We start from the raw sequence: 15,905 nt of genomic DNA, 5'->3' as shown, positions 1-15,905 counted from the left end.
ATGATTCGTATGTGGGGGGGATTGGGAAATGCTACATTATATTATCAACTGTTCTGGCACCAATTCGCCAGAACAGCCTTTTGTTGTCTTTCTCATGTCTGCAATAAAATCCTTGAACCCATCCAGTGAGTTATTGTCTGAATGGAGAATTTGACAGGTATAAATCCACACTCTTCTTCTTCATTGCCTTGTTTTATGTTTCTTCATAGCCCTCGTTCTAATGATACCTTCTTTAAGAAATGCTTCTTTAAAAAAATATTTTATAATGGACACAAACCGGTCTTTGTACATAAAAAGTCTGCAAAAGTGACAATCGTGTGTCCCAATCTCAATTAAGATTTTTTTTGTGTGTGACAGATGACCTATGGCTATTCTGGTGGGGTTTTCAAGGTAAGAGACATTCAGAGGTGGTTTGCCACTGCTGACCTCAGCGTTGGGACCCTGGTATTCCCTGGAATCCTCCCATCCAAATACTTGCCTGGTCAAGGCTGAGAGACAGTGTTCCAAGTTCCACGGCAGAGGGGGGATTTGAACCAGACCTTAACCACTATACCACATCATATGTTAATTTGAAAAAAATGGTAGTTGTAGGTTCTGGTGGGTTTTCCGGACTGTGTGGCCGTGGTCTGGTGGATCTTGTTCCTAACGTTTCGCCTGCATCTGTGGCTGGCATCTTCAGAGGTGTATCACAGAGGGAAGTCTGTCACACAGTGTGTAACACTGTGTAACCAGACCACGGCCACACAGCCTGGAAAACCCACCAGAACCAGTTGAATCCGGCCATGAAAGCCTTTGACAAGGTAGTTGTAGGGATTTTCAGTGTTAACATAGATGTGGTGTCCGGACCAAACGAGTCAATACCTATCGCTGTTGAATAATTTATCCAGGCAATGAATCAGACTGCAAGCCTATCCAGAGGGTGTTTCTCAAAACCAGACTCAAGACTGCCTAGAGGGGTTCTTTTTAAATGAAATCAGATCCAATTCTAAAGAATTATAGTCAAAGTATAAATACAACAGCACTGTCATCAGAATGCTTTTATTAACAAAAACAAAGGGTTCTCATGCAGAATGTGGAAGGAACAGACGAAAGAGGCGAAGGGGACTGGAAAGAACAGGCAAAAGATGAGGCGAGCATCAAGGAGGGGCAACAAACTATGAGAATCTCAGGCAAAAACTCTTCCATTTAGTAAAAGCCAGGTCCAAAGTACTGTCCCATTTGGTCAGCCAGATGTTCAAGTTCCAGGAAATCTGATTGGTTGGGATCGTCCCTACTGCCCTCCCATGGCGAGAGTCTCTTTTCTTCATAGTCTTCACTCAGCCCAGCATCTTCCATATAATAAGGGCCTTTGGGCAGACTGACGATTGCCAGTGGGCCATCTTGTCTAGAGTCGTCATAATAAGCTTCCTCTTTGTCCCGGTTCATCAGGATGGGCTCGAAGTCCAGGAGCTGTCCGCCGAGATTGTTGACGTCCACGCTGTTCTCCAGCTTCTCACATGTGGAAATCGTATATCTGGGAAGAAAGGGAACACAACGGCAAAGTGGAATCAGTGTCAGACACACAAATTGGGATCATGTCAACGTCCTGTCGAAGGCTTTCACGGCCAGAATCACTAGGGTGTTGTGGGTTTTCCGGGTCATTCGGCCATGTTCCAGTAGCATTTTCTCCTAACGTTTCTCCTGCATCTGTAGCTGGCATCTTCAGCGGATCCAAGAGATCACTGGAATCGTTTCATCTCAAGAAGGTCCCGTTGCATTCCAGTGTTTTCTGTGTTGTTTACCCCTCTTTTTTTCAGCACTGGTTTGTTTTTTAACTTAAAACACAGTTGTAGTTAAGCTTGTCAACTCTGGGCTGGGAAATTCCTTGAGAAGGGGGATTGGGGAAGCTGGTGTTTGGGGAAGGGAGCATTCTGTTGATGGGGAAACAGGGGACCAGCAGAACGAGTCCTCTTTACCTTTTCCTTCTACACTGCAATCCCTTGGCACATGGACAGTACTTCCCGGATTTGGCAAAAGCTGACTGGCTGCCCCAGCCCATCATGCCAAAGAAGTTGGCACTTGGTGTCTGGCATTCTTCTCCCTCTTTTGGGTAAGGAACACAGAGCGGAAAGGACAACGCTGCAAGGAGATAGGACAGAAATCGGGTGATGTTACACGTGCAAAACGTACGGGTCAAAATAAGTGCCTCTAGGTCCGTGGTGGCGAACCTTTGGAACGCCAGATGTTATGGACTACAATTCCCATCAGCCCCTACCAGCATGGCCAATTGATCATGCTGGCAGGGGCTGATGGGAATTGTAGTCCGTAACATCTGGAGTGCCAAAGGTTCGCCACCACTGCTCTAGGTTAACCACACTGAAATGAAAGGGGTCCCTGCAGTATTCATGCACTGGAAATATTTTGTCCCCTTCTTCCCAGGACTTTTTCGGGACCCTTGTCTGGCCCCTGCCAGAATGCTGAACCTTGGTTTGGTCCAGCAAAGCAATTAAGTTTCTCCATCATGCTTACAAGTAATTTGAGCAGCATCCTCATGATTTCTCCTGCCCCTCAATTTGTGCAGGTCTAACCAGATGGGGGAATCAGATGGTCCACAAGGGTCAAACGCAGTGGTGGGATCCAAAAATTTTAGTAACAGGTTCCCATGGTGATGGGATTCAAACTGTGGCGTAGTGCCAATGGGGCTGGGTGGGGCACAACGGGGGCGTGGCCAGGCACTTTGGGGGCGGGGCATTCCTGGGAGGGGCTGTGGCAAGGACGCAGCCGCTGCTCTGGTCCTTGGGCAGGAAACGAATGCACGCAGGCGCAGGCTGCCACGCACGCCGGTGCACCTCCTGCTAGACTGCTTCAAGATCTGCGCGCTACTGCTGAGAGGAGGGGCGTAACTAAGGCAAAAATCACGTGGCAAAATCACCAATTAGTAATCCCCTCTCAGCACACACAAATAATTAGTAACCTACTCTCGGGAACCTGTGAGAACCTGCTGGATCCCACCTCTGGTCAAACGGAAGCCAATAAAGCCCAGTTGGACAGTTATCTTTTTGCAGATGATGCACCTTTGGAATGCAATACGTAGCAGTACCACCTAGCAAGTAACATCTGGAGTAATAAAAATGTCCCAAGTGCCTCATTTTATCACATCCCTTCAAGTCTCGAGTAGAGTGAAAGGGGAAGCCTGCAAGGCTGAAAAGTATCTCACCGTTGCTGGCGGTACAGCACAACCCCGGAGAGCACTCTTCCTGGTTCGGGTCACATCTTGTCCCGCTTTCTCCTCGGCTTACGCCTTCTGCACACTTGCCCCACACACACAGATAACCCAAGCAGCATTCCTCATCTTTCTGGCAAGTCTAGGAGACAAAGCAGGTGAGGTGCAGGCAGCTTGGACTCCATTTCTGGAAAGCACAGCGGCCGCTTATGCACTCGCGGTCTCCCTTTGCACTGAGGAAACATTCCCTTCAGGTTTGATTCCCAGTTACGCACACGTTTTCCCCTCTTCAGAACTCACCCTGCCTTCAGTTCAAAGCACTCCCATAGTTTCCAAAAGCTCTGAAAGTGCTCAGGGAAACCACAGGAGATCAACAAACATGTAGCTTCCTTTGGGTTTTTGCACTCCTCCCCACCTTCCAGCGTCGTGTAGTGGTCAGGAGCAGGTGGATTCTAATCTGGAGAACTAGGTTTGATTCCCCACTCCTCCACCTAAGTGGCAGAGGCTTATCTGGTGAACCAGATGTGTTTCCGCACTCCTACATTTTTGATGGGTGACCTTGGGCCAGTCACAGTTCTTTGGAACTCTCTCAGCCCCACCTGCCTCACAAGGTGTCTGTTGTGGGGAGAGTAAGGGAAAGGAGCTTGTAAGCCACCTTGAGTCTCCTTACAGGAGAGAAAGGTGAGATATAAATCCAAACTGTTATTCTTCCCCCACCCACACCATAGCAGTTCCACCCACTCTCCAGGCCACCATTTCAGAAGGATCAGAAGAGCTTTCTTTTCTATTATTGTTGTATCACTGAAATTGACATGAAATTGTCATGGGCTCATTCCGCACATGCAGAATAATGCACTTTCAAACTGCTTTCAGTGCTCTTTGAAGCTGTGCGGAATAGCAAAATCCACTTGCAAACAGTTGTGAAAGTGTTTGAAAACGCATTATTTTGCGTGTGCGGAAGGGGCCACGGTCTAGCAAACTAACACTAGATCATAGAGAACAGGGGGGAAAGTGGCAGGCAGCCTCTCCAAATGGAGATTGCAGAAAAACAACGAGATTGCAGACCAAATGACAGATCAGCTCGGCTAGGAACTCTTCACAGGAGGAGAATCCCTGTGCAATTAAAAAAAAAGTGCAGGAAAACCCCACTGGGAACAGGTCAGTAGTGCCTGTATAAATGGCCACCGTTCGCCTGTTCCTTCAGGCAACATGTTCAAAGACTGTGCATCTTCACATTTCTCAGTATATGTGTCTGAAGTCCCAGCATCACAATTTCCAGTGGTGGGATCCAAAAATTTTAGTAACAGGTTCCCATGGTGGTGGGATTCAAACAGTGGCATAGCACCAATGGGGCTGGGCGGGGCACTACGTGGGCGTGGCCAGGCATTCTGGGGGCGGGGCATTGCTGGGCAGGGCTGTGGCAAGGATGCAGCCACTGCGCCGGTCCTTGGGAGGGAAGCAGGAATGCCGCGCCGGCGCAGGCCTTGCCACGCGACACCGGGTGCACCTCCTCCTGCTAGGACTTTGCTTCAAGTTCTCTTGGCGCCACTGCTGAAAGAAGCCGGGAGGAGGGGCGTAACTAAGGCAAAAATCACGTGGCAAAATCACCACTTAGTAACCCCCTCTCGGCACACACAAATAATTAGTAACCTACTCTCGGGAACCTGCGAGAACCTGCTGGATCCCACCTCTGACAATTTCCATACTTTAATTTCAAGACACAGGCAAGCAATAAGGGCAAGAAAACCCTTCAAGGAGACAAATAATTTGCTGAGTCAGAGGCAACTGTGACTCACATTTTGCAGAGCAGGCCGCCCTATCTGCAGGGATGGGGACACTTTCCTGCGACAGATGCAGCGTCAAAGTTGCATGCAAACAATGCTCAGCGAGACGTATCCCAGTTGACTCACCATCTGCTTCGCTTTGCACTGTTGACAATGAGATGCAAGCAGCGACCGAGAGCAGAATTGGTCCTTTGGACAATCATTGTCATTCACGCACACCTGTTGAGGAAGGAAATTCTGTCAAGGCTAGCAGGTTGGCTCCCTCAGAACTGGGGAACAGCTATAATTCCAGCAGATCCGCTTTTTGATCACAGGCTGAAGTGAGGAAATTGCGTCTGGGGCTCCTTCCGCACGTGCAAAATAATGCACTTTCAATACATTTTCAAGGCACTTTAGAAGTGGATTTTTCTGTGTGGAATAGGAAAATCCACTTTCAAACAATTATGAAAGTGGATTGAAAGTGTATTATTCTGCATGTGCCAAAGGAGCCTAGGTTTGTAGCTTCTAGTCAAAATGCCTGGGAGCAGGTACGGAACACTTGATGCTGATGAGTCCACCTACCTGAGCATGAGATTGGCCATGACTGTCCTGTGACCTGATTGGTTGGAACTCACTTTCTCTTTGACAACTGCAATCAGAATGCTTCCTGTACAGCCTGAGAGTGAATCTTATTCACAAACCTTCACCAGTGTGAAGGGCCAGCATGGTGTAGTGGTTGAGAGCAGGTGCATTCTAATCTGAAGAACCGGGTTTGATTCCCCACTCCTCCACCTGAGTGGCAGAGGCTTCTCTGGTGAACCAGATGTGTCTCTGCATTCCTACATTCCTGCTGGGTGATCTTGGGCTAGTCACAGTTCATTCAGAACTCTCTCAGCCCCACCTTCCGCACATGGCATCTGTTGTGGGGAAAGGAAGGGAAAGGAGTTTGTAGGCCACCTTGAGTCTCCTTACAGGACAGAAATCCAAACTTGTCTTCTTCTTCTTACTGTGCCTGTTATCATCAGCTAGAAAGAAAGCCAAGCCATTAATTTCCTTCTTTTCCATTAGATTCTCAGCTCAGATACCACAGTCTGCTCCAATGAAAGATAAGACAAATAAAGCTAGGATATATAAGGATTCAGGCTTAACAGTATTCCGCACATGCTTTTCAAGCTCAGTGCATGCCAACTGCAGGAAGCGAAAACAAGATTGTGTCGTCAGCATGTAAAAGGATGGGAAACGGGCGGGCGGCATGTAGATCTGTAGAAGCAAACTTCTGAAGAAGCTTGAAAACCATAGGCAGTGAGAAATGCAGCCCCTGCTGTTTAACCTCCCAACCCCAGTAACTTTACTATACTCTTTTCCACAAAAAGATTAAAGTGCGATCAGTTGTGGTGTGGCAGAAGAGAAAGTAGCCTGCATCCAAAGTAGAAAAACAGTCCCAAAAGACTATGAGCATTATCATTCATTTTTAAGTGCAGCCTTTGTCGAAACCATTATTCTGCACAGAATTAAACATGGCACTTTGATAAAAGAGCATTTATAGTGCATCTAACGACTATCAGCAAATCTTGCCTTCAGGAGTTGCCATGCCTAGTTCAGATGCAGTGAGCTGCTTTCTCCCCCGAGCTGGGCTGGAGGCTGCTCTTTGCCAGACCGCCAGCCAGGCAAACATTAAGAACATAAGAACATTAAGAACATAAGAACTAGCCTGCTGGATCAGACCAGAGTCCATCTAGTCCAGCATTCTGCTACTCGCAGTGGCCCACCAGGTGCCTTTGGGAGCTCACATGCAGGAGGTGAAAGCAATGGCCTTCTGCTGCTCCTGCTCCTGAGCACCTGGTCTGCTGCTAAATGCATTTGACGGTAATCTGGAGATCAAGGGAGGACTGGCAAGATTGGTAGCGCGAATGCCTGGACTTCACTTCTCCATAAATCTGTTCAAGCCCTTTTTAAAGCTATCCAGGTTAGTGGCCATCACCACCTCCTGTGGCAGCATATTCCAAACACCAATCACACGTTGTGTGAAGAAGTGTTTCCTTTTATTAGTCCTAATTCTTCCCCCCAGCATTGTAGCCCTATGAGGCTTGGAGAAACTGTGGAGTCTGTCCTGTGTGTTGTATCCCAGCAGTGGCAGCGGGCCGACTTGGTCCAGCTGGACTTCCAGCCCGTGAAGAGTCAGTATTAAAGTGATCAATTTCCCACCCTGGGTGGGATGTCAGAGGGGATTGATTGGTCTCTAGGGCATGCATTTGTTCAGGTTTTCTCCGCATTACGCAGTCACTGCACTTTCAATCCATTTTCAATCCACTTTGCAGCTGGATTTTACTGTGTGGAATAGCAAAATCCACTTGCAAACAACTGTGAAAGTGGATTGAAAGCGCATTATTCTGCATGTGCGGAAGGGGCCTCAGAGGCAAATTTCTGTCCCTCAAGACTAAGGTGACCAGATTTTTACTATTAAAAAGCAGGGCGCTGACGCATACACTGTTTTGCGCGGCGCCCCGGTCAGGAAACAGGGAAGTTGGCCCAGAAGGCACTACTAAGTGGGCTGCACATTGGCTATTACTGCCTTACCGGGACAATGGCAAAGCCTGGCGGGACGCCGACACATTACTTAAAAACGCGTGAGTGTCCCTATGCTAAAATCGGGATGGCTGGTCACCCACTCAAGACGCAGAGGGTCCGTATCCATATTGAAGCGACTGTACCACTTGCGTCTCCCCAGATGCTTGAAATGAGAACAGCCGCCACATAGCCCCACACCAAAACCAACCCTCCCTCCTGTCCAATGTCCAGAGGCTCCAGGCAGGCTCTCCAGAGCTCGCTGCACTCTTTCTCCACCCTGGTTTATGCGGGCTTAAATACTAACAAAACGCCCTCCTTGGTTTTTTTATTTTTGCGTTCGTAGGGAAGGGGGAAATCGAAGTAGGCAGGACCCAAGCAGAGCATTCTAAAACAGAGAAGATCCAGCATCTTGCGATGAATTTACAATCTTTATGTGGAAAAGAGTATGACTAGAAACAGAGCATTGCAGATTATATTGTACTTCACTAGGAAGACTTATGAAGTTGCTTAATTAGGAATAGCAGCTCCTGGGTATCGTTGTGTCTTCTAGTTTTTTCCGTAGATGCGTTTTGAGGATGACACTTACCCAAGACACGGAAAAGACTAAGAGGACACTACTTAGCAGAGTCGTTTATTGCCCCTTCCTTGTAAGTGGGCACTAATATCGTCTGCTGCCTCTGTCAAAGTTGGTTCTATCCATGAGCAATTATACGCAACCAACAAACAACGTCAATTTTTCATAGAACAGGAGGAACCAAATCTGGCCCAGGTGTCTCACCAGTCTTTAGGTCCATGGTGGCGAACCTTTGGCACTCCAGATGTTATGAACTACAATTCCCATCAGCCCCTGCCAGCATGGCCAATTGGTGGTTTAGGTGGTTAATCAGGCTTCTCAAAAGTATCCCCTGTAAAATCTAAATTGGAGTCTTCGAACAAGGGCTGTTTCAGTACTTGAAAAGGCACCGGTCTCCCGTGCAAAAACTCTGATCAGGAATGGGCACTTGCAGTAGTTTTAAAATGAGCAAATTCCTCCCTAAAACGGCAGCCAGCTTGAGGGGCGGAGCCAAGAGTATAAAGGTAGAGGCTCGATGGCACCTGTGATCAGTTTCCGCCTGGCCTCAGACAGGCTTAGATTGAGCTCTAAACTGCAGGCTTGAAGGTTGCAGTTTAAACCTGGCCCAAACCAGACTGTTTAAAGCTGGCCTTTGCCACTCCTGACCTCCACGTGGAAACGGGGGCCGGGGCATGCCCTGCTTGCCAGCTTTCAACTGCACCCCTTCATGAACCTCCTGGAGTTTGGGATGGGATGTAGCCTGGGCTGTCCCCGCTGTGCGCCCTCAGGAAGTGGCACCGGGGGCTCCAGCCCCCATGTCCTCCCAGAAGAAATACGCACTACGTTACGGCCCAGCCTATAGCGTTATACTGGAAGCATTAGCATCCATATCTTCTCTCAGTCCCCGAGGCAAAGTATCAGTACAGATCTATTCTCGTACAGTTTCTGTTTTTTTCTGGAATGACTTTGACCAAAACGGAGAGAAATGACGGCCCCTCTCTTTTGTACAATCCCTCTGCAAACCCAACAGGAAATATGGAGGAAACCAGAACAATTCTTGGGGGGCCCGGATTAAGCCTCCCCACAGCTTATATTTTCCGCCAGAAGAAAAAGAAGTGACGCTTTTGTGGGATGAACTTCTGCTGAGGGGCGGCGGGGAGGACTCTCTTCTGATCGGCTGGGCTGTTAAATGCCAACCGAATGGCCAGCAGCCTATGCTTTTTATCACTGATGGGCTCTTCCTTGATCCAGCTGCCTTCAGACACTGGCTTGCTCTTGAGTCGGCGGGGAAAGCGGAAGATCAGGTCAGCCTAGGCCTAGGCTTGGGGGGGCCTCTCTCAGAAGGTCCCATCTCACTAACTGTCGGTTCGCTCTAGAGTCTGCTTCCGCTTCCTGACTAGCCACTGGCTTGGGAACCTGGAAAGACATGGACCAAAAGGGAAGCCATTACCTCAGTGGTCTGTGGGAATCAGGAAAATGTACACTTACAGCTGGTGGCAGGGAGGGAGAAGGAGAAGGAGAAGGAGGAAAAAGAGGAGGAGGAGGAGAAGGAGGAGGAGAAGGAGGAGAAGGAGGAGGAGGAGAAGGAGAAGGAGAAGGAGGAGAAGGAGAAGGAGAAGGAGAAGGAGAAGGAGAAGAAGGAGAAGGAGGAGGAGAAGGAGAAGGAGGAGGAGGAGGAGAAGGAGGAGGAGGAGGAGGAGAAGGAGGAGAAGAAGAAGAAGGAGAAGAAGGAAAAGAAGAAGGAGAAGGAGAAGAGGAGTTTGGATTTATATCCCCCCTTTCTCTCCTGCAGGAGACTCAAAGGGGCTTACAATCTCCTTGCCCTTTCCCCCTCACAACAAACACCCTGTGAGGTAGGTGGGGCTGAGAGAGCTCCGAGAAGCTGTGACTAGCCCAAGGTCACCCAGCTGGCGTGTGTGGGAGTGTACAGGCTAATCTGAATTCCCCAGATAAGCCTCCACAGCTCAGGAATCAAACCCGGTTCCTCCAGATTAGATACACGAGCTCTTAACCTCCTACGCCACTGCTGTTCCTTTCTCTCCTGTAAGGAGACTCTGCCTTTCTCTCCTGTAAGGAGACTCAAGGAGGCTTACAAACTCCATCCCTTCCTCTCCCCACCACAGACACCTTGTGAGGTAAATGGGTTAGGGTTCTGAGAGAACTGTCCCCCAGCAGGAGTGCAGGAGTGGGGAATCAAACTCAGTTCTCCAGATTAGAGGCCACCTGCTCTTAACCACTATAACACTCAGGTTCTAGGACTAGAGATGTGTGCTGTGGCTAGCCGCTAGAGCAGGGGTAGGGAACCTGCGGCTCTCCAGATGTTCAGGAACTACAATTCCCATCAGCCCCTATCAGCATGGCCAATTGGCCATGCTGGCAGGGCTGGATGGGAATTCGTAGTTCCTGGAACATCTGGAGACCTCAAGAGGTTCCCTACCTTCAAAGGAAGGTGGAATTCATGGGAAAAGGAAAGAGGAGTCTTGTGGTCTGGACTGAGAAGAAAAATGGAGCCCTTCCGTTATTTTTTATTGTTGGTTTTTAACTGAATTAGAGATCGATTAAAAGTCTAAAAACAGCTGTCAGGCATGATAGCTAAATGGAATACATGTTTACTGTTCAACATGAGACTTCTGGATGAGATGGCTGTGCCGGTCCCCACTTATCCACCCCACAAAGCCGCCCTTGCTTAGTTGCCTTTACAAAGCTAGAGCAGATGACAATGGAGTGGTAGTTTATGCCCCGTTTTAATGTTTGTCTGGGAGGCCTCTAGCTGGGCACTGTTGGAAATGGAATTTTGAATCACATGATCCAGGACAAATCTTCCAGGAAACTAATGGGGCTCCCTAGATGTGTGCCTTATGCTGCGTTGTGCATTGAGATGGGCCAAACAACTCTAGAAACCTTGGCATGGATAAGGGCCATAAAATATTGGCTGCATATACATTTTCTAGTGGGATCCAATAGCTATATTCCCTCTCTGTTATCAGATCACTTTATTTCAGAATGGTATACTTTGATCTTTAGAAAGGTTGAAGCTATTGGTTTCCCCTTGGAATCACTCCTTATGCTCACAAAGGTGGAAGCCTTCAGACTAGTTATGAAAAGCCTCTTGGATCTAGATTTTCATAATTTGTCTCGTGCTGCCAAGACAACCTGTTCTCCTAATTACATTATTAATCCCATGCAAAGGGAATTATGTGGCCGCATATCTTCGTCTGCTGATTAATCCCACCCAGATGAGAGCCTTGGCTACTGCAAGATGTAATGTGCTGCCATCAACTCTGCTGGAGGGAAGATTTTAAGAATATGGAACGTTCTAAAGAGTTTGTTCATGTGATAGACTACGCTGAAACATCTGACCATTCTTTGTTTCTATGCCCTAAATACAATAAGACACGCGATGAAATACATGAATTCCATTTTCTTGCAATGTTCTCAGTGGCATGAGTGTTATAAGATACCCAATCTCCTGAACAGCTCTGATGTGCTCTTTTGTGAAACTGTTGCAAATTTTATACTAGAAATTAGTAATTTTAGCAATTTTAACTGTATTTCTTAACCTTGTTTTGTTTTAAAATTTTGTCCTGTTTTATATGCCAATAAAGGCTTGTGTTGTTATGTCAAAAGTTTCCTGCAGGTAGGGGAAGGACAGCAATCTATTGGGTGACTGCAGGAGAAACCCCCAAGACTTCTGGGAACAACCAACAGTCTAGTAAAAATTATGTGCCTGTGTGTCCCATGACACATTAGGAACATCTATCCAGCCTGTAGCACATTGAGGCCAAATATCCTTCTCTAGGTCTGTTCCTAAAAGAGGCATACATGTCCTTGCGTTGTTTCATGGGAGGTCTGGGCATTGTACCCACAATGCTGTCATCTAAAATGGGAGGATGGGAGGACTTAGCTTCCCAACAGGTCTGTTCACAGGTTGGCATTTCAACTTGGCCCTTGGAAACGCATGCAAAATGGTTCTGCCATCCACCGTACAGACTGTCCCTTCTTCCTCATACACATCCAAATCAGGCCACGTACGTCTTAAAACAGGTTGGTGCTTATATGTTGCGTACTGACCTTCTTCTCTGGAAGGGTGTCTCCCCCTTCAATAGAAGTCACCGTTTTCTCCGAAAAGATCATCTCACCTGTACGGTTGTCAGTCACCTGCGTGTACAGATAGCGGGATGGCGTTTAAGAGGGGGCAACAGAACATCGGAACATAGAACCACTGGGGCATGGGTGGCAATAAAAATGGGACAGGCCCCGCCTTCCTCCCTGGCCGAGCCCACCAAATGCCTTGCGGGTGAAGGTAGATGGTAGGACATTTGTCTGCCCGAGACCCTGGAGAGAGCCACGGTCCACTAGAGTGGCTGATTCTGATTCATATGATTAAAAGAACTAACACACTCCAGTTTTTATCAACAGCTCACTCACCTTGTTGATTTCATGGTGGCTGTACAAAGTGGCATTCCCCATTTTCCGCTGCTTTTCCTCCTCATTGTGGTAGTTGGGGGGAAGTTTGCTGATGTCCACTGGACGGCCAAACTGCTCATTCGCCAGTGCTTCCTACAGCGACAAAGATGGGAACGTCCGAGAATAGCTCTGTCTCATCAGGCCAGACACCAGAGAGCTATCTTGTCCAGTATTCTGACTCCAACAAGGAAGGACCTCCCAGAATGGGGTTCCCAAAAGGTCACATGGCTCGGCATGAACATGACACCCATATGAAGCTCATGGCAGATTTCATATCACTTCTTGTTCTTCACTGGCCTGAAATTGTTTTGTGGGTATTTCTGTGTCTGTGTGTCTGTTCTCCCAGAACTGCGTGCTCAAGTTTTAATTAATTTAACAGTGGGTTTCTGAAAATGACCTGTATACTGTCCTGTGTTTTATGCTGTCAATAAGAATAAGAATAAGAATAAGAATAAGAATAAGAATAAGAATAAGAATAAGAATAAGAATAAGAATAAGAATAAGAATAAGAATAAGAATAAGAATAAGAATAAGAATAAGAATAAGAATAAGAATAAGAGTTTGGATTTATACTCCCCCCCTTTCTCTCCTGTAAGGAGACTCAAAGGGGCTTACAATCTCCTTTCCCTCCCCCGCCCTCACAACAAACACCCTGTGAGATGGGTGGGGCTTAGAGAGTTCCAAAGAACTGTGACTAGCCCAAGGTCACCCAGCCGGCGTGTGTTGGAGTGCACAAGCTAATCTGATCCACCAGATAAACCTCCACAGCTCAAGTAGTAGAGCAGGGAATCTAACCTGGTTCTCCAGATTAGAGTCTACCTGCTCTTAACCACTACGCCATGCTGGGACATGGAAAGATATCAATTTGGGTTCTTGTAAGTCTCCAAACAAATGGGTATTTCTTAATTGGGAAAGGGGATTCCAGAAGGTTGATTAACAATGCCCATTCTGATTAATTACATTTGCATATTAATAAAACAATAGTTTTGAAGGGAGGGGAAGTGTACTTTCTTTTTAAGTGACCGCATGTACATGTCATAGCAGATACCCTCTTAGGAAAAGCATTCCTCCTTGCCTGAAATAGTCAGTGGGAATGCCTCTTCTACCCAATTCCTGCATCTTTCATATTGCTTCTATTTCAAAGAGCTAAGTTTGTTTAAAGACGTTGAGTGATTCGTTGAGAGCATCTTTTCTGTTGATTAAAAAGTTTTCAGTGGATTCATCCACCAATGTTTGCAGGTCTAATTTTAAAAAACAAGATCAAGAATAAGACACACTTGAGGGGCAGCTACCCCAAATGACTCCGTGTGTAATTCTGCAATCCTAACAACGTGCATAATTTCAGAGGGCACCCCATAGCAGCTGAGGATCTCTCAAGTACGTTTGGCCCATGTCATTGAACTGTCTGGACTCAGAAGTCCTTCAAGAATTCTCAGCACTGTCAGACTATAAACACTCCAATTTTGTCTTGTGGGAAATCAGAATACTTACACAATTTTTACAGTCAATATAATTTTTGGAGTGTGTCACACCCCATGAAAGGCTACAGATTCAAGTGAAAATTTGAAAACACCAAACAGCAAACATCACACCCCAGAGACTGGCAAGAAATTATAGGGCGGGGGGTATATCTCTTCAGTTTCACAGTTGCAGTTTAATGACAGAATCTAGAATTTTTCAGCTTTGTGAAGCCCTCCTTTGCATCCAAAATGAAGACGCCGCCGGCTGAGAGGTTTGTGAACAGCTGACAATCAAACCTCTCCTGAAATATTAAAAAAAACCTGGTTCTGTTTTGGACTCCTAGGACAGTCGGTGCTAGAATACGCTCACATCCGTTCCCCCGAGTGATAACAAGAGCAGCATATGCACCCAAACACAAGACTGGTGTGCAGTGCGGTATATTGGAGCAGACGGGAGAAATATTTGGACGAGGGGGATGCAGAGAAGTTCGGAAAGAGATGTTAGCTTAGCTGCGACATTCATTTGCCAGATGTACATCTTGCTGCAAGGATGCTCCCTTGTTTGAAGAGAATCCCACCTCCCTAGAAGATAGCATTCCCCTTTCCCAGGACTGGAGCATCCCTTTTATTTGGGGGCTGATCTGGCTACCTGGACCTCCCCTTCTTCCCTCTCTGACCCTTACCTGGTTTTGCTCCATGATGAGGTTGTTGAAAGCCCGGAAGATTCCCTCCGCGCTGAAGGGCAGGAAGGCGGCGGGAGCTGTCCTTCCCTGCATCAGGAGTGTCAGGCACCATAACCCCCATACCGGCAGCAGCATCCTGGCTTGGTCCCTGCTCCTCTGGCAGGCAGCCTGAACTGCACAAAAGGCAGAAGGAAGATCAGAGGAAAGGCTGAACGCCGGTAGGGGCGGGGCCTTCTCTCACCCCTTCCTGTCAATCAGATATTCCCCACCACCACCACCACCCACCTCCCTCTCCTTGCTCCACAATCCATGGACTGATGCTTAAATGATAGGAGCAGGTGCCAAATTCTGCCAGAAAAATCACAGCTCCAAAAGGCTTTCATCCCTAATCCCAGCTGCTGAACAGAGGTCATCCCCCACACCAGCCGCAAACCTTTCTTAGTGCCCCCTTTCCTTCACCCACACCCTATTCCCATCTCAGCTCTAGGACACCCCACGTATACCTGCTTCTCACTGACCAGTCTGTTAACATCCCAGAACTCCAAGCGGTCAGTTTGACCAAATCGTTGATAAGCCAATGATTCCGTCTCCGAACTTGTCGGGCTGTTTCTCCACAAAGACCCACACAGCTGGCCAGAGGTTGCCGGGGATCACTGTTTACAAGTCACTCCTGGTCCCTTCCCAGAGGAAGGCCCCGTCTCCCTTTGAACGGGCATTCTGGGTCCCAGGTCAGACTCTAGCCCAGGAGTCTGCAACCTGCGGCTCTCCAGATGTTCATGGACTACAATTCTCATCAGCCCCTGCGAGCATGGACTTCACATGAACTAGCTCTAGGAAAAGCCTCGTGTGCAGCACTGGTTTTGAACGCCTCTGAGAACATATGAACACAAAGTTGCCTCCGAGCATGTTCTTTACCCCCATCTTCCGTCATTAGAGCCAGCCTTTGCCTCTAAGGGTAGCAATTGGGTCTTTTGGGTCAGAGGGCCCCTTTCTGCACAGACCAAATATGCATTCCCTCAGCCCCCAGCAAGGTGAGACGCCATTCTCTTTTTCTATTTCTGTTAACAATTTGAACATGTTCTGGTCTCTATTGCACAGCTGTGAAAAAGTGTGGTTGGGCCGCCAAAGGAGTAGAGGCCGTAAGGGTCGACGCAAAACAAGTCTATAAAATTATGCATGGGGTAGAAAATGTTGACAGAGAGACATTTT

The 15,905-nt window shown here is 47.6% G+C and overlaps 1 protein-coding gene across 2 annotated transcripts; it reads right to left on the bottom strand.

The window, feature by feature from the left end:
* Nucleotides 1–1,022: 1,022 nt before the first annotated feature.
* On the bottom strand, nt 1,023–14,916 carry DKKL1 (dickkopf like acrosomal protein 1). Of its 2 annotated transcripts, XR_007246210.1 has the most exons (8): nt 14,697–14,916; nt 12,515–12,646; nt 12,158–12,244; nt 5,113–5,205; nt 3,197–3,344; nt 1,956–2,118; nt 1,118–1,513; nt 1,023–1,085 (listed from the first exon to the last, which is right to left on the bottom strand). XR_007246210.1 is itself a non-coding variant. In XM_048516356.1 (7 exons), exons 1-7 carry the CDS (start codon nt 14,829–14,831, stop codon nt 1,186–1,188), a joined length of 1,086 nt encoding a protein of 361 aa, XP_048372313.1. In that variant the 5' UTR covers nt 14,832–14,915; the 3' UTR covers nt 1,023–1,185. The 2 variants fall into 2 exon arrangements, 1 of the variants encoding a protein (XP_048372313.1); XM_048516356.1 differs by having other exon boundaries at nt 1,023–1,513; nt 14,697–14,915.
* Between the last annotated feature and the right edge of the window lie 989 nt (nt 14,917–15,905).

The sequence above is a fragment of the Sphaerodactylus townsendi genome, linkage group LG15 (genome assembly GCF_021028975.2).
Source record: "Sphaerodactylus townsendi isolate TG3544 linkage group LG15, MPM_Stown_v2.3, whole genome shotgun sequence".
Taxonomy (NCBI): domain Eukaryota; kingdom Metazoa; phylum Chordata; class Lepidosauria; order Squamata; family Sphaerodactylidae; genus Sphaerodactylus; species Sphaerodactylus townsendi.
The sequence above is the reverse complement of the archived record's forward strand: the minus strand, read 5'-3'. Positions and strand labels throughout refer to the sequence as shown.

What these genes read in the sequence shown, in the direction of transcription:
- DKKL1 (XM_048516356.1), bottom strand. Translation starts at nt 14,831, where the DNA reads ATGCTGCTGCCGGTATGGGGGTTATGGTGCCTGACACTCCTGATGCAG. An exon ending in TCATCATGGAGCAAAACCAG is followed by an intron (nt 12,647 to 14,696) that starts GTAAGGGTCAGA and finishes TTGTCGCTGTAG; the next exon opens with GAAGCACTGGCGAATGAGCA. An exon ending in GCCACCATGAAATCAACAAG is followed by an intron (nt 12,245 to 12,514) that starts GTGAGTGAGCTG and finishes CTGTACACGCAG; the next exon opens with GTGACTGACAACCGTACAGG.